The 25,075-nt window shown below is 37.7% G+C and overlaps 1 protein-coding gene across 2 annotated transcripts in view; it reads right to left on the bottom strand.

The window, feature by feature from the left end:
• The window catches only part of LOC127873696 (protein similar-like), a 124,296-nt gene that overhangs the window by 29,935 nt on the left and 69,286 nt on the right, over positions 1–25,075 (bottom strand). For both annotated transcript variants that reach the window (XM_052417635.1, XM_052417636.1), the window contains 3 exons: positions 24,389–24,503; positions 6,643–6,737; positions 2,291–2,475 (listed from right to left, as the gene is read on the bottom strand). In XM_052417635.1, the coding sequence (XP_052273595.1) occupies positions 2,291–2,475; positions 6,643–6,737; positions 24,389–24,503 (395 nt within the window). The remainder of the gene's footprint in view (positions 1–2,290; positions 2,476–6,642; positions 6,738–24,388; positions 24,504–25,075) is intronic.

Here is a 25,075-nt window from a genome sequence, read left to right on the forward strand (position 1 = left end):
TAATCTGGGATGGCCCTTTTAGCACATGCATTTAGCCCAGTTTTCCCACAACAAGGCTCATTGAATCCGCCCAGCAGGCTGACCTAGTTGGTGGGCTTCCTAAGTCACAAATCAACTTATAGTGGAACTTGATGTTTGCAGTAAGGGATATCAGGCTTTCAATGGCAATTAAGGCTTCAACAGGTACCAAAAAAATAATTCTCTGATTTATAATTATCTGATTTGCAGATAAAAAATTACCCATCCATCCAAGACAATATTTTAGCCAATGATAATACCTCAGGTCACTTATTCTTGAAAAGAAAGATACACCAGAGTTCATTAGTCAATAGATTCAACAGTGATGTTCAAAGACTATCTTCATGCCATTCAAAACTAACATTCAAAGTTGTTTAAACTTAATAAAAAGTTAATGCTTCAGTTTTTTATTCATTTTTTTTTCATCAATTTTACTAATTCACCTAATAGGTTTAAAGTCTATATTTATTACTTCTGGCTATAGTCCAATATTATTTAATGCAGCTTTATCTTTTGAATTCACTTATTTAAATTCTGTCATTACCCAACCTGAAATTCAATATGCTTTTAAATTTGTATACACAGATGCAACTTTAAGAAATAAGTAGACCTATTTGAACCCTAAGTCCATTCAATTTGTTTTTAAATCAATCTACAATTGGGACTCACTTATGATGACATGACCATTCAATCCTCAGAACTTAAATCAATGACTACTATTCAATACCAACAACAACACTTGATGCTGACAGATTTTCAAAGAACATCTCATCATAATTTCTGCTCATAGCAGAAATAATAAATATTATCGTTTCTCAAGAGTTTTCAATACAAATTGCAGCTGTCAAATGTTATGATCACAAAATGGAGCATTAAACATATAAGAGAACCTTATTGCAACAGAACTAAATATTTGCAAGGAGTGTTTGATTGTGAAATAACAAAGTCAGTACACCATCAACCATCCCAAATCACAGTGATTGTCACCACCTTACAATGCTGTAATCAACATTCAAATAATGCAGCATAAACCATCTGGGGGTAAGGGAATTTGTAACCCATACACACATATAGAAGATATATAACAACAAGAAATCTAGTACGTGTGTAATTAAAAAAACGGTTCAACAAGCGTCTGTTTGCATAACAGCCTTTAAAACTGAGTCATGACTTATGTGTATTGAGTTTACCAAACATTAATTGAATTGTAAATATGTCATATTAAGTGAATGAAATCCACTCACAGTTTTTTGGTTAGACCCAATTAAATAATGGCCTACGTGACAAAATAGCAGAGATTTAAGCCATGGGGAAAAAACAATTCACTGTGTCATTCAAACATACATTCTGGCCAGCAGATACAATCAATACATGTTGATGTCATCAGCTTTTACAGCATCTGACTACACTCGAGACAATTTAACATTTTTAAGTTAGTATCCTTTCGGATTGAAAAGCTTGCATTGAATGCTAAATACCTGATCACTTTACATTTAAGTGATGAATTTAGAATTATCAACATAATTTCATTCAATCGTCAAGATAAAATTCGATTTATTCAGAAAACAGACTTCAGCTTTGCATATGACTTAACCATATATATCAAAATGTATTAATAGGTTAATGAACTGTGTGCAAATACATAAGTGACCCATGTTGAGGGGTACTTTGTGACATATGTAGCTCTTAAACTTTTCCTCAGAAGTCAGCAAATTAATGTTAAGGCAAATATCATTAACAACAGTTCAAGTCTGGAGTACAGCAACAAGAACAACACCCATGCTCCATGGGATGTAAACATTTTTGTCACAATAAAACTTTCAATTCTGTGTAAGAAATGCACAATATAATTATACATATTTTTCCAACACTTACATCAGAAAGCTGTCATTCATAAGATTATAATACAAGTAGCATACTTGTTTATGATTGTTCACTTAGATAAACATTTATTAGGGTTTTAAAGATCGAAAATTTCTTTAGAGGTATGCAGAAACACTTCAGTCCAGATACTGTCTGGATGACCATCACAAATAATCTCTCATAGGACTGAATAAATATAGGCTTGAACATAATTATAGCATGACCCTGACACGGCCAAGAACACAAAATGTCATACCTACAAATATAAAGTATTAAACAGTATAAAAGTACAGACACAATTCTAAAAATGTTGAAAGTCCTAGGGCCAGATCAGGTTATCTGTTCAACCTAGCCTAAGCCCCATGACATTCACTGATCTTGTATCATTACCATGTTGACATGCACTGACCTTGTATCACAGAATGTGAATGTCATTCCCATGTCATGGCGGGACATGAACATGTTTCCGTCCATGCGTATCTCCACAAGGGGCGCAGTCTGCATGGGGCGGCATATGCACAGCAGTCCGTCAGCCACGCACTGACCGGTCTTGGTGGAGACATGACGCTTCATCTTGCCCGTCCACTGAACCAACTGAAGGAAAACATGGTACAAGTTAAAACAACTGATACTTAGATATATATTTTGTGAAAACAGGGCTTAATGCATGAGTGTAATGTGTTTCCCAGATTAGACTGAGCAGTCTGCACAGGCTAACAAGGGACAGTATTTTCTGCTTTAATGGATTTATTTGTTTAAAGGAGGTCTCTTCTTAATGAAAATCCAGTTTATGTGGAAAGTGTCCTCCCTAATAAGCCTGTGCAGATTGCAAAGGCTAAGCAGGGAATACACTTTCTGCACATGCACCAAGCTGGGATCTCCCAGAGCGTGGCTTATTTGTGCAATCTTTATTCTCATTAAGTACACTTGCCCTTGCCCTGAACCATGGAATAGGATTCATCCTAGCATGAATTGTAGTATTACAATTGCAATAATCATGCTTGGTTATAAATTGATCAGTCTATTCATAGTGTTTGTGTTGTCAGTATTGCTCAATTTACGTTCTGGAAGGTCAAAAAATCAGATAATATTAAAGTCATGAATCAAATGACTCAGAACTCAATTATAAACGAAACAAGAGCTGCGTTTGTGGAACACAATCCCCCCCCCCCATGCAATTTAAAGTGTCACAGCAGCTATTTTAGAGAACACAAGGCCCAAAAGTAACCCAAAAATAAATGAACCAAAACGAAGCTCACACTTCATCTGTTAGTCATTTAGCAGACTCACAAACCAAAAATAAGCTAAATATCTGAAAGCATTGCATAAAAGAACCTCAACAAAACAGTTATTTGGAAAACATTTATAAGTCCAACCCATAACTTCACAAAAAATCAATGGAGTGGAACAAATTTCACATTTCATCAGTAGGTCATGAAGGTAGACTCACATACCAAAAATCAGCTAATTATGTGAAGGTGTTGCATAAAAAATATCAGGAAGACGGTTATTATGGAAACAATTTCTTAGTCCAAGGCCCATAACTTTGCCAAAAATCTATGGACTGGAAAGAATTCCACACTTATCTGTAGGTCATGTAGGTAGACTCAAATACCAAAAATCAGCTCAATATCTGAAAGCGATGCGTAAAAAACCCTCTGGAAAACCGTTATTATAGTGAACATTTTCAAGTCCAAGCCCCATAACTACGTCAAATCAACAGACTTGCAAGAATCTCACACTTCATTTGTAGGGCATGTATGTAGACTTGCATACCAAAACTCAGCTCAATATCTGAAAGCATTGCATATAAAACATCCCCAAAACACAAAACTATTACTTCTTGTGTCAATATTACTTCCTGCGTCAAAAATAACCGGTAGCTGCCAAATGATATTTAAAAATTATCTTCCTTTAAAGCTCATTACTTTCCTTTATATCAGTCAGAGGCCTGTATCTTAGTCAATAATAAACGGACCGGAACAAATTTTACACTTCATCTGTAGGTCATGTAGGTGGACTTACATACCAAAATATCAGCTCAATAAATCTTAGAGTTGTGTAAAAAACCTCTGGAAAACAGAATGCCAGACGGACAGACAGACAAACAGTGCGATTGCTATATGCCACCCTACCAGGGGGCATAACAGTGATCATTATCAATATGGCAAAAATCTCAAACTATGTCACTACAGTAACATGACACTAACTGTTGGTATGGCACCACAGATATAATTTTTAGTTTAGATGAGGACAAACACAAGAGAAATTAATCAGGTTTTTATAACAGAAAACAATAAAAACAGCAGATGACAGTAGATTGTAGCAGAAAAATGAAAGGTAATCAATTAACGTTAATGGGTGACAGCAATATCATTGTCCATGATTGTTCCAACTTGGACATAAAATGAGGCACTTAAATAGTGGCAATGTTGAACTAAAACATAATGAACACAACATTGTGCATCCTTAAAAATATTGTATACCTTAAACTGGATTCCATAAATATTGCACAACTGGATTTAAGGGATTCAAATGAACAGTTTAACCCTGAGCATGTTCTGGGAAAACCAGGCTAAATGCATGTGCGTAAAGTGTTGTTTCAGATTAACCTGTGCAGTCCTCAAAGTCTAATCAGAGATGACATTCTACGTTAAAAGCAAGAGATGTGTTCGTCAGAAACACAACGCCCCCTTCTACGCCGCTTTGAAGCCATATATTTGACCTTTGACCTTGAAAGATGACCTTGACTTTGACCTTTCATCACTCAAAATGTGCAGCTCCATGAGATACACATGCATGCCAAACATCAAGTTGCTATCGGAAGCAACATGAAGTTATGAGCATTTTTCGAAACCTAAATGCGAAACCTATTTGCAAAGTGTGAGGGAAAGACAGACAGACGGACGGGTGATCACTATACAGACGGGTGATCACTATATGCCCTCCTTTGGGGGCATAACAATGTTTAAAGAATCTTTCTAAACAAAACCATAGTTTAGACGAAAAGTCGCCTCTCATTAGCATGTGCAGACTCGACTGTATTTAACCCAACATTCCCCTAAACAGACTGGTATAATGTTCTGTAAAAACAAAAATGAATCAGACGATAATTTATTATTTATGATATACAATAAATGATTACTTCATTTTCTGCCATTCAAAGCACAAAACCATACTACAAATATTTACTAAAATTGTTGTATGTACTATACATATTCACCTTTTCTTTTTGATAGACTAGGGATTGTACTGTCATAAGCAATTGCACCCTGACGCCCAATCCAGCTTGAATGATGAGCAAATATTAAACTGATATTAGGGGGAGATAGCAAGTTTTTTTACTTAATTCTCCTCACCCTTGTTGACTCTGTAATTGACCCATGGCAAAGGCTTGCAATCTCTCAAGGCTTTTTGGCAATGTGTTAGTTGAAACCTGATCTCAGAGAAACTCTTACAGTAGTGTTATTATTGACAAAAGAAGTTAGACCTGTACACAAATTCCAATTTTAGATAAGTAAATTAATTTTATTCCTTGCTATCTAGTGTGATATCTGAAGCAGTTGCATGTTAAAATGTTACATTAAACGTGAGTTGAAGAGACAGACAAGTTAGCTCATGTATAAACTGAAAGGCACCTATCGTTAAGTTAACAGTCTATTGAGAGCCCTTTGAATCTAAAGCTCTTTAAGTTTTTGCTTGACAACTGGATTCTGTGGACGAAGTTAACAATTTAAACAGACATTCAAGAATATGAGACTATTAATTTTACTTGAATGTTTTGTTTTGAAAGATTGTTTCTTTTGTACACAAGCTTGTGAAATCTTTCAGCGGTTTAAGAATTGCAAGAAACTGAAGTACCATCATAATTGAGCCTCTATCTTGGCTTAATGCGTATGCGTAGAGTCGTCCTTGATTAGCCTGTGGGGTCTGCACATGCTTATCAGGGAAGACACTTTCCGCCTAAACTGGATTTTTGTTTAAAAGAGACTAGGAAAAAAGTTGCATAAAAGGGAAGATGTCATACATTATTAGCCTGTACGGAGTGTACATGATAATCTGGGACAACACTTAACCCTTTGCATGCTGGGAAATTTGTCGTCAGCTAAAATGTCATCAGCTGACTTTCTTAAAATAACATTTTCTTTGATTTTTTTTTCAAAGAAGAATACTATCAGAATAGCAAACAGTTTGGATCCAGATGAGACGCCACGTTCTGTGGTGTCTCATCTGGATCCAAACTGTTTGCAAAGGCCTTCAAAATGCGGTTCCAGCACTGAAAGAGCTAATGCACATGAATTAAACCCCATTTTACCAGAGCATGGTTCATGTGATATGAAGCTTATTTTCCATCTATATTCCCAGTTTTGGCGAATATTGCGTGCTTACATGCTACCATAATTATTTTTACCTACCAGCAGTACCATGAATTAAATTATTGTTATCCTTTTTACAAAAACAAACTCAAGAGGCAAGTTCACACATGACATTCACATCTGATTAGCAGACTGACGTATAGGTGGACCAATGACAAATGCAAATATATGAGCCATGGTCTGGGAAAAGGGTGCTTAATGCATGTGTTCAGCGTGGTCACCAATAGGCCAGTGAAGTTCGTACAGGTTATAGAATTTTTGGTCTCAAAGAAGCCTCTTTAAAAGAAAGAATCACTCTAGGCAGAAATTAAGCCCATTAACACAGTGCAAGGCTCAAATCTATGTTTCCAGCTGAGCAGGTAACTGGCCTACAACATTCACTCACCATAAAACCTGAGTGCTTGGTCTTGGTTCCTGGCTTTGTTAGGGTGAACTTCATGCGGACATAGAAAACTCGCTGAGGTTCTTCACACAGACCAACTGAAAATACACAAAGGATGTAAATTATGAATGTTGATAGATAACAGTTGAAAGGTGAAACATTAAAAGGTGCTTGTTCAACAGTCTTGTGCTCAGGTGAGCTAAAAAAATATCACAAAACAAGGCTATTGTCAAGCAATATGGTCCCCTAACGCCTCCACCATTGTCAGAAATTCAACCATTTTCAGATTTTTTTGATTTTTGGTTGCCATAGCAACAACAATTTTTGACTTAGAAACAAAATGAAATGACGTGCATAATGTCCATATTGCCATCTATACATGTTGCAAGTTTCATGAAAAAATATTAAGAACTTTGAAAGTTATCGCAGGGTCCAGAAAACCACCATTTTCAGCAGTATTTCTAGTCTATTTGTTGCCATTGCAACCATACTTTTTCAGGTAGGAACAAAATGAAATGACGTGCATAATGTCCATATTGCCATCTATACATGTTGCAAGTTTCATGAAAAAAATATTAAGAACTTTTAAAGTTATCGCAAGATCCAGAAAAGTGTGACAGACAGACTCACAGACTCAAAGACAGACAGACAGGCAGATAGACACACAGAGCGCAAACCATAAGTCCCCTCCAGTGAAACCGGTAGGGGACAATAAACATATACATCATATTAACTGCATGTGCTATAAAAGCTGTTAAGCTTCAGTACTGCATGAATACATCATTCATACAGTTACAGCACAAGTAGAATAATCTGGTCTTTTAATGCACTGAAAAAAACAAACAAACTAAACTTCCAGTAATCTACAATCTGTCAAACCCACTGATTGAACAGACTCTTATACCATCCTATGACTATATAAAAACAGACAATTACCAGGAAGCCAGAAGTCTCTGGTTCAGAGAGCATGGTATTGTATGGTCTGGTGACATTTCAGGACCAACCATTTGCATCACAGCAAGCAAGACAATTACCCCGTTTTGGAATATTGCATTTCACCAGACACATTCTGACCTGAATCAGGCCAGAAAAAGACAAGCAGTCAAAGGCTTTACAGGACAAAAAATTTACTTACGCGGAACATATGCAAATAAAGGAACAATCAGCTATTGCTGTTTAGATTAAAAATATGTTTTTTATCAACAAATAAAATAACAAGAAACAGTCGGAGACTGGTGATGCTCCCTAAAGTTTTTTTTTGTCACAATACTGCACTATATATTCAGACAAAAGGAAACATCTTGAGGGGCATAACTTTGGACAAAATAATACGATGGATGGTTTAGCAACTTAAACATTTCAAAGGGCCATAACTCTGTGAAAAATCATCTGACTAGAACCGCTGATAATATGCACATGTCCTCTTGTGGTGAAGCTTCCCATAAAGTTTCATTGAATTCCAGTCATTAGTTGCTGAGAAATAGCCCAGACAAGAATTGCACTTTATGAACAGTAAATGGAAAATTTCAAAGGGCCATAACTCTGTGAAAAATCATCCAACCAGAACCGGCTGATAATATGCACATCTCCTCTTGGAAGTGAAGCTTCCCATAAAATTTCATTGAATTCCGGTCATTAATTGCCGATAATAGCCCGGACAAAAATTGTGCACGGACAGACACACGCACAGACAGACGAAGCAGGGACTATATGCTCCCTCCAAAAAAAATTGGGGGAGCATAACAAATTATTTTAAACATTTTTCGTTGCATGCAATAAGACTGTGAAAATGCTGTTATCTGATATTGGATGCAGTTACATACAAATAACATGGCCCAATAATGTTGTTACAACTGATGTGCTGTATGATTATTATTTGAACCAAGACAGAATCTCCATAAAAGTGAATAACAGGCAAAGACTTCTCTAGAAATAACAAAATGATAAATGAAATTGTTTACAACAAACATTTTGAAAGTCTTGCTAAACCATGTTAATCATTGTGAGGAAAATGACACCAGCCTGTCACATTATGTATCCAAATCTGGTGTAAAAATCTGTATTTTCTTGTAGTCAGCAAAAATGGTAATTTAAACCCTTGTTCTGGGAAATTGGGGCATAATGCATGTATGTTAATTGTCATATCAAATTAGCCTGTGTTGTCGACACATGCTAATAAGAGGCAATCCTTTCCATCTACACTGGATTTGTCCTATTACCTCTTTTCAATGTAAAAACTCCATTAAAGTGACATAAGTGCTGTCCCTTATTGGTCTGCAAAGGCTTATATGGGATCACACTCCGCAACTGCATTAAGCCCAGTTTTCCCAGCAAGCTGCTCATATAAGCTGTAGCACTCATTTCAGTCAAGTTTTAAGTAAGCTCACATCAGCCTCATAAAAGCAGAGAATGATTTCCTTATTATTAGAGTTGCTAATAGGTGCATTACAAGTTGGCACAGTAGCTCACACTCATCATAACCGCATGTGCTCATTATGCCATTAGGAAACAGTGTTTCTGCCAAGCAATATCTACCTTGCAATCAAATAACAAGGTCAACAATGCCACAGTTGTATTCAGTGGTATATCTTTGGAATATTGCTGCATTTCCCACTGGTATTGTTCAATTGTTCAATAGGAGAAATTGGTACGGGCTATGCAAGACCACTGGTAACATTGTATCTACTTTGTTATCTGATTTGGATTTGAATGCAAAAGGTAATAAGTAACTAGTGTGCCAGTCCATTAGCCATCCTCTGGAAACACAGGGGCAAATGCATGTGCATAAAGTGTCCAAGAGTAATGAAAACAGGGGCAAATGCATGTGCATAAAGTGTCCAAGAGTAATGAAAACAGGGGCAAATGCATGTGCACAAAGTGTCCATGAGTAATGAAATCAGGGGCAAATGCATGTGCATAAAGTGTCCATGTACAATCCAAGAAAACAGGGGCAAATGCATGTGCATAAAGTGTCCAAGAGTAATAGTAATGAAAACAGGGGCAAATGTATGTGCATAAAGTGTCCAAGAGTAATGAAAACAGGGGCAAATGCATGTGCATAAAGTGTCCAAGAGTAATGAAAACAGGGGCAAATGCATGTGCATAAAGTGTATAAGAGTAATGAAAACAGGGGCAAATGCATGTGCATAAAGTGTCCAAGAGTAATGAAAACAGGGGCAAATGCATGTGCATAAAGTGTCCAAGAGTAATGAAAACAGGGGCAAATGCATGTGCATAAAGTGTCCAAGAGTAATGAAAACAGGGGCAAATGCATGTGCATAAAGTGTCCAAGAGTAATGAAAACAGGGGCAAATGCATGTGCATAAAGTGTCCATGAGTAATGAAAACAGGGGCAAATGCATGTGCATAAAGTGTCCATGTGTAATCCAAGAAAACAGGGGCAAATGCATGTGCATAAAGTGTCCAAGAGTAATGAAAACAGGGGCAAATGCATGTGCATAAAGTGTCCATGAGTAATGAAAACAGGGGCAAATGCATGTGCATAAAGTTTCCATGAGTAATGAAAACAGGGGAAAATGCATGTGCATAAAGTGTCCAAGAGTAATGAAAACAGGGGCAAATGCATGTGCATAAAGTGTATAAGAGTAATGAAAACAGGGGCAAATGCATGTGCATAAAGTGTATAAGAGTAATGAAAACAGGGGCAAATGCATGTGCATAAAGTGTATAAGAGTAATGAAAACAGGGGCAAATGCATGTGCATAAAGTGTATAAGAGTAATGAAAACAGGGGCAAATGTATGTGCATAAAGTGTATAAAAGTAATGAAAACAGGGGCAAATGCATGTGCATAAAGTGTCCATGAGTAATGAAAACAGGGGCAAATGCATGTGCATAAAGTGTCCAAGAGTAATGAAAACAGGGGCAAATGCATGTGCATAAAGTGTATAAGAGTAATGAAAACAGGGGCAAATGTATGTGCATAAAGTGTATAAGAGTAATGAAAACAGGGGCAAATGCATGTGCATAAAGTGTCCAAGAGTAATGAAAACAGGGGCAAATGCATGTGCATAAAGTGTCCATGAGTAATGAAAACAGGGGCAAATGCATGTGCATAAAGTGTCCAAGAGTAAAACAGGGACAAATGCATGTGCATAAAGTGTATAAGAGTAATGAAAACAGGGGCAAATGTATGTGCATAAAGTGTCCAAGAGTAATGAAAACGGGGGCAAATGCATGTGCATAAAGTGTATAAGAGTAATGAAAACAGGGGCAAATGCATGTGCATAAAGTGTCCAAGAGTAATGAAAACAGGGGCAAATGCATGTGCATAAAGTGTCCAAAAGTAATGAAAACAGGGGCAAATGCATGTGCATAAAGTGTATAAGAGTAATGAAAACAGGGGCAAATGCATGTGCATAAAGTGTCCAAGAGTAATGAAAACAGGGGCAAATGCATATGCATAAAGTGTCCAAGAGTAATGAAAACAGGGGCAAATGCATGTGCATAAAGTGTATAAGAGTAATGAAAACAGGGGCAAATGCATGTGCATAAAGTGTATAAGAGTAATGAAAACAGGGACAAATGCATGTGCATAAAGTGTCCAAGAGTATAACAGGGACAAATGCATGTGCATAAAGTGTCCAAGAGTAATGAAAACAGGGGCAAATGCATGTGCATAAAGTGTCCAAGAGTAATGAAAACAGGGGCAAATGCATGTGCATAAAGAGTCCAAGAGTAATGAAAACAGGGACAAATGCATGTGCATAAATTGTCCAAGAGTAAAACAGGGGCAAATGCATGTGCATAAAGTGTCCACGAGTAATGAAAACAGGGACAAATGCATGTGCATAAAGTGTCCAAGAGTAAAACAGGGACAAATGCATGTGCATAAAGTGTATAAGAGTAATGAAAACAGGGGCAAATGTATGTGCATAAAGTGTCCAAGAGTAATGAAAACAGGGGCAAATGCATGTGCATAAAGTGTATAAGAGTAATGAAAACAGGGGCAATTGCATGTGCATAAAGTGACCAACAGTAATGAAAACCGGGGCAAATGCATGTGCATAAAGTGTCCAAGAGTAATGAAAACAGGGGCAAATGCATGTGCATAAAAGTAATGAAAACAGGGGCAAATGCATGTGCATAAAGTGTCCATGAGTAATGAAAACAGGGGCAAATGCATGTGCATAAAGTGTCCAAGAGTAAAACAGGGACAAATGCATGTGCATAAAGTGTATAAGAGTAATGAAAACAGGGGCAAATGCATGTGCATAAAGTGTCCAAGAGTAATGAAAACAGGGGCAAATGTATGTGCATAAAGTGTATAAGAGTAATGAAAACAGGGGCAAATGCATGTGCATAAAGTGTCCAAGAGTAATGAAAACAGGGGCAAATGCATGTGCATAAAGTGTATAAGAGTAATGAAAACAGGGGCAAATGTATGTGCATAAAGTGTCCAAGAGTAATGAAAACAGGGGCAAATGCATGTGCATAAAGTGTATAAGAGTAATGAAAACAGGGGCAAATGCATGTGCATAAAGTGTCCAAGAGTAATGAAAACAGGGGCAAATGCATGTGCATAAAGTGTCCATGTGTAATCCAAGAAAACAGGGGCAAATGTATGTGCATAAAGTGTATAAGAGTAATGAAAACAGGGGCAAATGCATGTGCATAAAGTGTCCGTGAGTAATGAAAACAGGGGCAAATGCATGTGCATAAAGTGTCCATGAGTAATGAAAACAGGGGCAAATGCATGTGCATAAAGTGTCCATGAGTAATGAAAACAGGGGCAAATGCATGTGCATAAAGTGTCCAAGAGTAAAACAGGGACAAATGCATGTGCATAAAGTGTATAAGAGTAATGAAAACAGGGGCAAATGCATGTGCATAAAGTGTCCAAGAGTAATGAAAACAGGGGCAAATGCATGTGCATAAAGTGTCCAAGAGTAATTAAAGATTAGCCATTGCAGTTAAAAAAATCAAACAAAAATCAATTTATGCAGAAAGTGTTGTTTCTGATCAGCATGTGCAGACTGCACAGGCTAATCAGGTACAACACTTTACGCACATGCATTAAGGTCCATCTTCTCAGAGTGAGGCTCAAATGGCAATTAGTAACTAGCCTAATAGTCCATGTAATCTCAATGGCAATTAGTAACTAGCATAATAGTCCATGTAATCTCAATGGCAATTAGTAGTCAGAATAATAGTCCATATTAGCTCAATGGCAATAAGTAACTAGCATAATAGTCCATGTAATCTCAATGACAATTAGAAGTCAGCATAATAGTCCATGTAATCTCAATGGCAATTAGTAACTAGCATAATAGTCCATGTAATCTCAATGGCTATTAGTAACTAGCATAATAGTCCATGTCATCTCAATGGCAATTAGTAATCAGCATAATAGTCCATGTAATCTCAATGGCAATTAGTAATCAGCATAATAGTCCATGTAATCTCAATGGCAATTAGTAGTCAGCATAATAGTCCATGTTATCTCAATTGCAATTAGTAACTAGCATAATAGTCCATGTAATCTCAATGGCAATTAGTAATCAGCATAATAGTCCATGTTATCTCAATGGCAATTAGTAACTAGCATAATAGTCCATGTAATCTCAATGGCAATTAGTAATCAGCATAATAGTCCATGTAATCTCAATGGCAATTAGTAATCAGCATAAAAGTCCATGTAATCTCAATGGCAATTAGTAATCAGCATAATAGTCCATGTTATCTCAATGGCAATTAGTAATCAGCATAATAGTCCATGTAATCTCAATGGCAATTAGTAATCAGCATAATAGTCCATGTAATCTCAATGGCAATTAGTAATCAGCATAATAGTCCATGTAATCTCAATTGCAATTAGTAATCAGCATAATAGTCCATGTAATCTCAATGGCAATTAGTAATCAGCATAATAGTCCATGTAATCTCAATGGCAATTAGTAATCAGCATAATAGTCCATGTTATCGCAATGGCAATTAGTAATCAGAATAATAGCCCATGTAATCTCAATGGCAATTAGTAATCAGAATAATAGTCCATGTAATCTCAATGGCAATTAGTAATCAGCATAAAAGTCTTTGTAATCTCATAGTACTCCATGAAATCTCAATGGCAATTAGTAATCAGCATAATAGTCCATGTAATCTCAATGGCAATTAGTCATCAGCATAATAGTCCATGTTATCTCAATGGCAATTAGTCATCAGCATAATAGTCCATGTAATCTCAACGGCAATAAGTAATCAGCATAAAAGTCTATGTAATCTCAATGGCAATTAGTAATCAGCATAATAGTCCATGAAATCTCAATGGCAATTAGTAATCAGCATAAAAGTCCATGTTATCTCAATGGCAATTAGTCATCAGCATAATAGTCCATGTAATCTCAATGGCAATTAGTAATCAGCATAATAATCCATGTAATCTCAATGGCTCATTACCCACAAGCTGGAAGATTTATTCAAAGTCATGGTCTTGTGAAAATGCTGTTTTGTTTGGGGTTATGGAGTTTATGTAATATAAAAAAAACTTTAACTGCAAGAGAAGTAACATTGTTTTCAATCTAAAACATAACATATAAAACATAGCATTTAAAACAAAATTTTCAATTTTATTAATATTAATATTAACATAGATCTTTCAGCTTTTTAGGCATTAAAATTTGTCCAGTTTGTTTGTTTATTTTGTTGGATATTTCACCATGGTTAACAGTATTTAAGAATGTATCCTGCTGAAAAGACTATTCTCCAACATGTTAACATATTTATGCTATCAATAATGTTTACTTAAGAAAGTTAAGTGTTTATGCTGATATAAACATATGCAACATTGTTAGAGTTATATTGACCATAGCTGTGGTTCAGCGAACTGACTATATAATTATGATAATATGAATTTAAGGAACCCTCCTTCCCAAAGAGTTCATGTAAATTGTAGTCATGCCATCAATAATGGGACAAATAAACACCCATGCACTGTCAGTGACATACATAGAGACCCAATGACACCATAAGAGTGGTTATCACATCATAACCATAATGTCAAAAACGATATCATACAACATTCTACAACAAGCGAGACAAGGTTGTTTACTTTGGGGAGAACCAATGTTGTCCTAAATACAAGACATGAACGTGACAGGCCTTCTCTCTACTAACATGACCTTCTATCAAATTAACAGAGATTCACACTTTCCTCACAGCAGATCAATACATACTGACTGGATGCTCAGCTTTATTCCATTCATGTAAGCTGGGACAAACTTAATGTTGTCCTTTGTGCACAATTTGATTTCCAATATCTGGCTTGTTAAATACACCAGGGATTACCATCACATCACAGTCTGCTATTACTCTCCAATTCATCTGAGCTGTAAATAAACTTTTGGTATATGCTAATATCAACCTTGATACATTTTAATTGGAATTACAAGGAGCACAAATTACTCAATAAATAAAGACAAACTTACATTATGTTTGATCTTTTTGCTGATATTATTAGCTGATTAAAGTAATACATTGCTTAACCCTTTGCATGCTGGGAAATCTGTCATCTGCTAAAATGTCGTCTGCTAAAATGTCATCTGCTGAATTTCTAAAATTAGCATTTTCTACGATTTTTTAAAAATGATACTATAAGAGTAGCAAACAATTTGGATCCTGATGAGACGCCACATTCTGTGGCATCTCATCTGGATCCAAACTGTTTGCAAAGGCCTTTAAAATTCGGTTCCAGCACTGAAAGAGTTACCATTTGAGCCTGTTTTTGGAAAAGCTGGGCTTGATGCATGCCCATAATGTGTACTCTCAGATTAGCCTGTGGAGGCTTGATGCACGCCCATAATGTGTACTCTCAGATTAACCTGTGGAGGCTTGATGCACGCCCATATTGTGTACTCTCAGATTAGCCTGTGGAGTCTTGATGCACGCCCATAATGTGTACTCTCAGATTAGCCTGTGGAGGCTTGATGCACGCCCATAATGTGTACTCTCAGATTAGCCTGTGGAGGCTTGATGCACGCCCATAATGTGTACTCTCAGATAAGCCTGTGTCTTGATGCACGCCCATAATGTGTACTCTCAGATTGCAGGGCTTGATGCACGCCAATAATGTGTACTCTTAGATTGCTGGGCTTGATGCAAGCCAATAATGTGTACTCTCAGATTGCTGTGCTTGATGCACGTCAATAATGTGTACTCTCAGATTGCTGTGCTTGATGCACGCCCATAATGTGTACTCTCAGATTGCTGGGCTTGATGCATGCCCATAATGTGTACTCTCAGATTGCTGGGCTTGATGCACGCCCATAATGTGTACTCTCAGATTGCTGGGCTTGATGCACGCCAATAATGTGTACTCTCAGATTGCTGGGCTTGATGCACGCCAATAATGTGTACTCTCAGATTGCTGGGCTTGATGCACGCCAATAATGTGTACTCTCAGATTGCTGGGCTTGATGCACCCCCATAATGTGTACTCTCAGATTGCTGGGCTTGATGCACGCCAATAATGTGTACTCTCAGATTGCTGGGCTTGATGCACGCCAATAATGTGTACTCTCAGATTGCTGGGCTTGATGCACGCCCATAATGTGTACTCTCAGATTGCTGGGCTTGATGCACGCCCATAATGTGTACTCTCAGATTGCTGGGCTTGATGCACGCCCATAATGTGTACTCTCAGATTGCTGGGCTTGATGCACGCCAATAATGTGTACTCTCAGATTGCTGGGCTTGATGCACGCCAATAATGTGTACTCTCAGATTGCTGGGCTTGATGCACACCAATAATGTGTACTCTCAGATTGCTGGGCTTGATGCACGCCAATAATGTGTACTCTCAGATTGCTGGGCTTGATGTACGCCAATAATGTGTACTCTCAGATTGCTGGGCTTGATGCACGCCAATAATGTGTACTCTCAGATTGCTGGGCTTGATGCACGCCCATAATGTGTACTCTCAGATTGCTGGGCTTGATGCACGCCAATAATGTGTACTCTCAGATTGCTGGGCTTGATGCACGCCAATAATGTGCACTCTCAGATTGCTGGGCTTGATGTACGCCAATAATGTGTACTCTCAGATTGCTGGGCTTGATGCACGCCAATAATGTGTACTCTCAGATTGCTGGGCTTGATGTACGCCAATAATGTGTACTCTCAGATTGCTGGGCTTGATGCACGCCAATAATGTGTACTCTCAGATTGCTGGGCTTGATGCACACCAATAATGTGTACTCTCAGATTGCTGGGCTTGATGCACGCCCATAATGTGTACTCTCAGATTGCTGGGCTTGATGCACGCCAATAATGTGTACTCTCAGATTGCTGGGCTTGATGTACGCCAATAATGTGTACTCTCAGATTGCTGGGCTTGATGCACGCCAATAATGTGTACTCTCAGATAAGCCTGTGGAGGCTTCACAGGCTTATTATGGACAACACTTTTAGCTTTTATGAAATTTTCATTTGAAGGAAGTCTCTTCTCAGCAAAAATACAGTTTAAGCTGAAAGTCTTCCTTTATTTGCATACCATGTTTCTCAACCTTTCGGAGTTATCAAGGGATCAACACTTAGGTTTTCAATTATTCCATTAACCAAAGCAACCACAATTTTGTGTCTGAAGAAAAAAATGAAATAACCTGCATATTCACCATATGGCCCTCAATACACATACCAAGTTTTATCAACATAGCTTAAATACTTTTTAAGTTTTTTCAGGATCCAGTTTCGGTTATACCAACATATATACCAATAAGTGGGACACACGGACAGACAAAGAGTAAAGGTGTCCTCCCCTCCCACTTATATACTCCTTATACACCAGTAGATGACTAATGAAATCGCACATGGCAGCAAAATAATCTGTGGAACATACTGACCCATCATAACATAGTGTTTGTTGAATGAACCAATTGCAATATGCAGTATTGATAAATTTGCACTACAATTAGACATTTTCTCTTCTGAAGATTGCACTTGTTATGCATCATCCCCATGCACTACTAATCACAAATTCATACACACTCACAACTTTCCCAGCTGACTTCCCCAACAAATATTTAAGCATTAACCCTTTCAGTGCGGGAACCGAATTTTGAAGGCCTTTGCAAACAGTTTGGATCCAGAACGTGGTGTCTCATCAGGATCCAAACTTTTTGCTATTCTGATAACATTCTTTGAAAAAATTCAAAGAAAATGCTAATTTTAGAAATTCAGCAGACGACATTTTAGCAGACGACAAATTTCACAGCATGCAAAGGGTTAAGAAAACATGTTTTTCAAATGATATTAACCAAGGTTCAACTAATAAACCTGGAAAGTGAAATGAGCTTAATGATGGAATTACTTCATAGGAATTTGTTTGGAAACCTTCAATTTTATGAGTTCATTTGGAAATAAAAATACTTTCAACATTGGAAATTCCATCTAACTTTGACCCATAAACCACACACACTTTATTGCATAATGTTATTCTTTCTATTTATAAATCATAATACAGAGAAGTACAGGAGCATGACAAAAAATGTAAATCGTTAAATCTATTAGATAACATAGTAAACATGACAGCACTGAAGAAATTGCTTCTTACTGCAATTCTTAGTATGAGAGGCAAAATCCTTAGCTTACAAGATTGGAATAAAGAGCAGAAATCAAGGACGGTTATGGCCTAATTTAGGGCCAAATACTGTATATTACAAGACATTCGTCATTCCAGTTATTAATAAAGCACATTCACCTTCAGGTCAGGAATGAAGGTTATATATTACTACAGAGCACGGTTTGCACATGGAATAAGAGCCAGTCACAGTAATGCCTGGAAAAAATGATTTCACAACACATTATGAGGAATATTACAAATAGAAATGTGTGACCTACACAACGATCCAGTTAAATGTCAGAGAGCAAGATGCACAGAAATGGCATGTAGTCCAAATAGTCACACTATAAAGTGGAGGTTTCAGCCATAGAAAGAGAAGTGTTAAATGTCAGGATGGAAACATCCAAGCCTCAGACCACATTATTCTTTGGAGTAAAATAATGCATGGATGTTTTCATATGATTTAAGTGCTTAAAGTCTTTCCCATACAGCAAACACTTTTGAGCAAAATTGGTAATACAGTCGCTAATACAAAGGAACTGACTGTGTGCAGCCCAAGGTATCATTAGAACAAAATTAATGTTCTGACCAAGTTTCGTGCAGATTGAAAATAAATCTGACTTTTACAGTGTTAACAAGGTTTAACTACATCCATATAAAGAAAATGCCCTGCCCCCTGGTGGCAATGCTTTTCATTTGACTGAAATAATTTTTGAACTAATCCAAGGTATCATTAGAATTCTTTTCTAACCAAGTTCATTATAAACAAGACTATAAATAAGACTTAAGTGTTAAAAAGGTTTTACTAAAGCAATATAAGGGGAAATAGAGTAACATCTCAATTCATGCCAGCAGTCAGGTGCAAGGATGGGCTTCATGAGTAACATGTATATGCATGACTGCAGTTAGGTACAAAACCAGGCTACATGAGTCACATCTCAATGCATATCTAGAGCTAGGTACAAAGATGGGCTACACAAGTCACATTTCAAACATGCCTGCAGTTAGGTACAAGGAGGGTCTACATGAGTCACATCTCAATGGATGCCTGCAGTTAGGTGCAATGAGGGTCTTCATGAGTCACATCTCAATGGATGCCTGCAGTTAGGTACAAGGAGGGTCTACATGAGTCACATTTCAATACATGCCTGCAGTTAGGTACATTGAGGGTCTACATGAGTCACATTTCAATACATGCCTGCAGTTAGGTACAATGAGGGTCTACATGAGTCACATTTCAATACATGCCTGCAGTTAGGTACAATGAGGGCCTACATGAGTCACATCTCAATGCATGCCTGCAGTTAGGTACAATGAGGGTCTACATGAGTCACATTTCAATACATGCCTGCAGTTAGGTACAATGAGGGTCTACATGAGTCACATTTCAATACATGCCTGCAGTTAGGTACAATGAGGGCCTACATGAGTCTCATTTCAATACATGCCTGCAGTTAGGAACAATGAGGGCCTACATGAGTCACATTTCAATACATGCCTGCAGTTAGGTACAATGAGGGTCTACATGAGTCACATTTCAATGCATGCCTGCAGTTAGGTACAAGGAGGGTCTGCATGAGTCACATTTCAATGCATGCCTGCAGTTAGGTACAAGGAGGGTCTACATGAGTCACATCTCAATGCATGCCTGCAGTTAGGTACAATGATGGTCTACATGAGTCACATTTCAATACATGCCTGCAGTTAGGTACAAGGAGGGTCTACACAAGTCACATTTCAATACATGCCTGCAGTTAGGTACAAGGAGGGTCTACATGAGTCACATCTCAATGCATGCCTGCAGTTAGGTACAAGGAGGGTCTACATGAGTCACATCTCAATGCATGCCTGCAGTTAGGTACAAGGAGGGTCTACATGAGTCACATCTCAATGCATGCCTGCAGTTAGGTACAAGGAGGGTCTACATGAGTCACATCTCAATGCATTCCTGCAGTTAGGTACAAGGAGGGTCTACACGAGTCACATCTCAATGCATGCCTGCAGTTAGGTACAAGGAGGGTCTACATGAGTCACATCTCAATGCATTCCTGCAGTTAGGTACAAGGAGGGTCTACATGAGTCACATCTCAATGCATGCCTGCAGTTAGGTACAAAAAAGGCTACATGACGCATCTAAATGCATGCCTGAAGTTAAATGCAAAGATGGGCAAAACAAAACTTGGCTACATGAGTAACATCTCAATGCATTCCTGCAGTTAGGTACATAACTTGGCTACATGAGTAACATCTCAATGCAATTCATACCTAGAGTTAGAGACAAGGATTGGCTACATAAGTCAGATCTCAATGCCTGTTTTCAGTTAGGTACACAGATGGGCTACAAGAGTAACATTTAAATGCATTCCTGCAGTTAGGTGCAAGGAGGGGCTACATGAGAACATGAAAACTGAGCACACACTTGTTCTGTATGGCCCTGCACTGTTTGTTACACCATGTGCTCCCAATCCTTGTGGTTTACCAGTTTGAAAGGGACCAATCCTCAACCCTTTTCAAGTACTATTCTCCTGATATATTAGGTATTGGAGATTGAGTAATCTGTAGAAGATTGTGATTGCGAACATGAATGGCAGTTTATTTAACCACACATTATCATCAAGTTTGTGGTTTGGGATTCGTTCATTATGATGTTAACAGGTACTGTCAGATATGTGCACTGTCTTGCACTTACACCCAACATCATCCATCAGCCTAGCTCTGGGAATATGAGGTTTAATGCATGCGCATCAAGTGTTGTTCAGATTAGCCTGCGCAGTCTTCACACCACTTATCAGGGACAACACTTTCCCCATAAACTGGATTGTCATTAAAACAAGATCTCCTTTTTAAAAAATTTACCATTTAAGAGGAAAGTGTTTTCCCTGATTAGCCTATGCAAACTGCACAGGCTAATCTGGGACGCCACTTTATGCATATACGTAAAGCTCTGTTTTCACAGAACTAGGCTATATTTAAAAATGAAACAATTTGCAGGCAGTAAATATTTATGTGTTAAAATGCTCATTATGCAAATAACTGTGTACAGTTTGACATGATTCAATTACCTGATAGCATTAGAAAGTGGTAACTGAATAAATCTCAAGATTACTTCAGTAGTGAAGTATACACTTTTTACAGTAATACATTATATAGTGCACTGTAAAATACTTAAATGCTCATTTAACTAGAGCTTTGTCACAGACGTGACGAATACCCCCACATGCCGCATTGACACATAATATTTTGCATGTCGTCTTCACAAAAAACAGCGGTTACCATGCTCAATTTTTAAAACGCACTAAGTGACCCCTTGACCTAGTTTTTGACTCAGAAAGGCCCATGTTCTAACTTGGCCTTACGATCATCTCCATAAAACTTTTGACCAAGTTTGGTGAAGATCTGATGTAAACTACTTTAATTAGAGAGCGGACACCATCCTGAATGTTAAAAAATGCACTAAGTGACCCCGTGACCTAGTTTTAGGCCCGGAATGGCCCATGTTCAAACTTGTCCTAGAGATCATTTAGATAAAACTTGTGACCAAGTTTGGTGAGGATAGAATGAAAACTACTTGAATTAGAAAGCGGACAACGTGGTGAGGTTTAAAATGCACTAAGATACCCCGTGACATAGTTTTTGACCCGGCATGACCCATATTCAAACTTGACCTAGACATCATCTAGATACAACTTCTGACCAAGTTTGGTGAAGATTGGATAAAAACTACTTGAATTAGAGAGCGAACAACATGGTGAGGTTTAAAACACACTAAGTGACCCCGTGACCTAGTTTTTGACCCGCCATGGCCCATGTTCGAACTTGACCTACACATCATCTAGTTACAACTCCTGACCAAGTGTGGTGAAGATCAGATTTAAACAACTTGAATTAGACACCATGCTCAATGTGTAAAACGTACTAAGTGACCCTGTGACCTAGTTGTTGATCCGGCAAGGCCCATGTTCAAACTTGGCCTTAAGATCATCAAGATACAATTTCTGACCAAGTTCGGTGAAGATCGGATTAAAACTACTTGAATTAGAGAGCGGACAACATGCTGAATGTTTAAAATGCACTAAGTGACCCTGTCACCTAGTTTTTGACCCGGCAAGGCCCATGTTCGAACTTGGCCTTAAGATCATCTAGATACAACAACTTCTGACCAAGTTTGGTGAAGATCGGATGAAAACTACTTGAATTAGAGAGCGGACAACATGCTGAATGTTTAAAACTCACTAAGTGACCCCGTGACCTAGTTTTTGACCCGACAAAGCCCATGTTCGAACTTGGCCTACACATCATGTATACACAACTTTTGACCAAGTTTGGTGAAGATCGGATGAAAACTACTTGAAATAGAGAGCGGACACTTAATACGGACCGACCAACAGACTGACAGACAGACAAGCTCACTCCTATATACCCCCCTAAACTTCGTTTGTGGGGGTATAATTAATGTACTTTTTCTTAAAGTACCTTTGCATTATCTTGTCATACCTGGGTGCATGCCATATGACAGACTTTTGAGAACCCCTTTCCTCAACATCTTGAGTAAACATAACTTTGACATAATTCACACCCATTTTTTTTATCAGCATGTAAACTGTAAATCTGTTCAAATGTTTTTTTTTAGTAAGCATGTCTAGTACATGACCCTTGCCTTGAATAAAGGACTTTTTGTTATTTACATGAGTTACTCTCTTGGTGATGCCACGCAGATGTCAATATTCTCCTATATTCAAACATAACTGACATATGCCTGTCCATTTTGGTGACCACCAACCAAACTCACATGTTTCCAGGTGGAATTTTACTCTTTCAGTGGAACTGAATTTTGAAGGCCTTTGCAAACAGTTTGGATCCAGATGAGAGGCCACAGAACGTGGCGTCTCATCAGGATCCAAACTGTTTGCTATTCTGATAGTATTCTTTGAAAAAAATCGAAAAAAATGCTAATTTTAGAAATTCAGCAGACAAGATTTTAGCAGACGACAAATTTCCCAGCATGCAAAGGGTTAAACCAGGTTGCTGAGTTGAGAAGTGTGTGTACCAACCACTGCACTCACTAGACAGTCTAAATAAACTAAAGAGAACAGATTATTATAGTCATGCTCACAGCAGACTAATGTGTGATCAAACTAGTTGTACTCACACTTTACTCTGCTGTACTCATGCTAGAAACAAGCCCTTGCAAAGAGACACCAGCTGAGAAGAGATTTGTTTATGTCTGCCTAGATTAAATCTGAATGTTTTCTTACTTGTCAACGGCACGACAGCCTCATTTACAACAGCAAAAAGCGCAGAACAATAAATGAGCATATATAGAAACCTTGACATAAGGTTTAGTCTGCACATTTAACCACAGTCCTCATTTATAAAACATGCATGAGAGTAATGTGAAATGTTTGCAAGTAAACTGTGAGTAGCAATGACCTTATTTGCTGAGAGAGAAAAGCAATCTGGACTCCACAAATCCCTGCTAGCATTCAGCATGAAATTGAATGTGATTACTACAATTACTAAGTTTATAGATGAATTAACAATAACAACTTGAAAACATATAAAGCACATTGCAATTATGTTATCTGCAATTAACTCCAAGGTCAGTTTGTTCATGATACTGTACTTAAAGTCAATAAAGATAAGATTTCAATAAAAACTACAATGGCCATATACAGCACCCAGAGTCTAATTGCTTACACCAATAACATCCTGAGAGTGTAATGATCAGTGCACAAGCCATACATTAAAATGAACATAAAATAAACAAAAAGGCCAAACAATTTAAATTTTAGAATCAAATACTTATTGTCTTGAATTCTGAATATCTTCTAACTATAATTGCTATTGCCATATTTTACATCAATCAATGTACCAACCAATCAATATATAGATCAATCAATCAATCAAACATATGAGCCTCATTCTGAGAAACGTGTACTGATGGGCATGCACTCCTCACCGGCTAATCAGGTACTAGACTTTCCGCCTATACTGGATTATGGCTGTACTGTATTTTGGAGACAAACAAAATACCATAACAGGGGAAAGTGTCTCCACAGATTAGGCTGTGTGGACTGCACAGACTAATCTGCGACGGCACTTCGCCCACATGCATTAAGCCCAGTTTTCCCAGAACGAGGCTCATATATAATCATACTGAACATGAACTCACCAGGTCGACCGTTGCTTTGAGAGTGGTCCCCCTTGTCATCAGCAAACTGCCTGCTGATCTCGTGCTGGTCACTGGTGTGGATGTACTCCAAGACACTGCGACCAATCATACGCTCCTAGAACATACACTGAGATGTGTACACATGGAGTAAACCGACAATGAGCGGTGTACACATGGGGTACACAGATACTGAGAGGTTTACACATGGAGTAAACAGACACTGAGATATGTACACATGATATACAAAGACACTGAGATGTGTACACATGGAGTAAACATACATTGAGATGTGTACATGTGGGGTAAACAGACACCGAAATGTTAACACATGGGATACACAGACACTAAGATGTGTACACATAAGCAATTACTATTGTTGGCTATCAAATTAAATATTTAAGCAAAAATAATTAAAGAAGATCAAAACTCAATTAACAAACAGCCTTTATGGCCTATGAATACAAACAGTTTTGGCTGAGTAATTGAATATACTAACAATTCATACAACAAGACAGTGCAATATGTTTATTTGCATTGAACATTTGTTCAAAGTTCCTATCTATAACTATGTTCACAATACCAGCCTCCACAGGACAGTGTGGTGATGTATGGGCATGTATTGATTGGAATATTTCTGAAAATCTCTCAGGGCAATAAAATGGTGGCAACAATCTATACATTAGATTT

This window comes from Dreissena polymorpha, chromosome 3 (genome assembly GCF_020536995.1).
Source record: "Dreissena polymorpha isolate Duluth1 chromosome 3, UMN_Dpol_1.0, whole genome shotgun sequence".
Classification (NCBI taxonomy): domain Eukaryota; kingdom Metazoa; phylum Mollusca; class Bivalvia; order Myida; family Dreissenidae; genus Dreissena; species Dreissena polymorpha.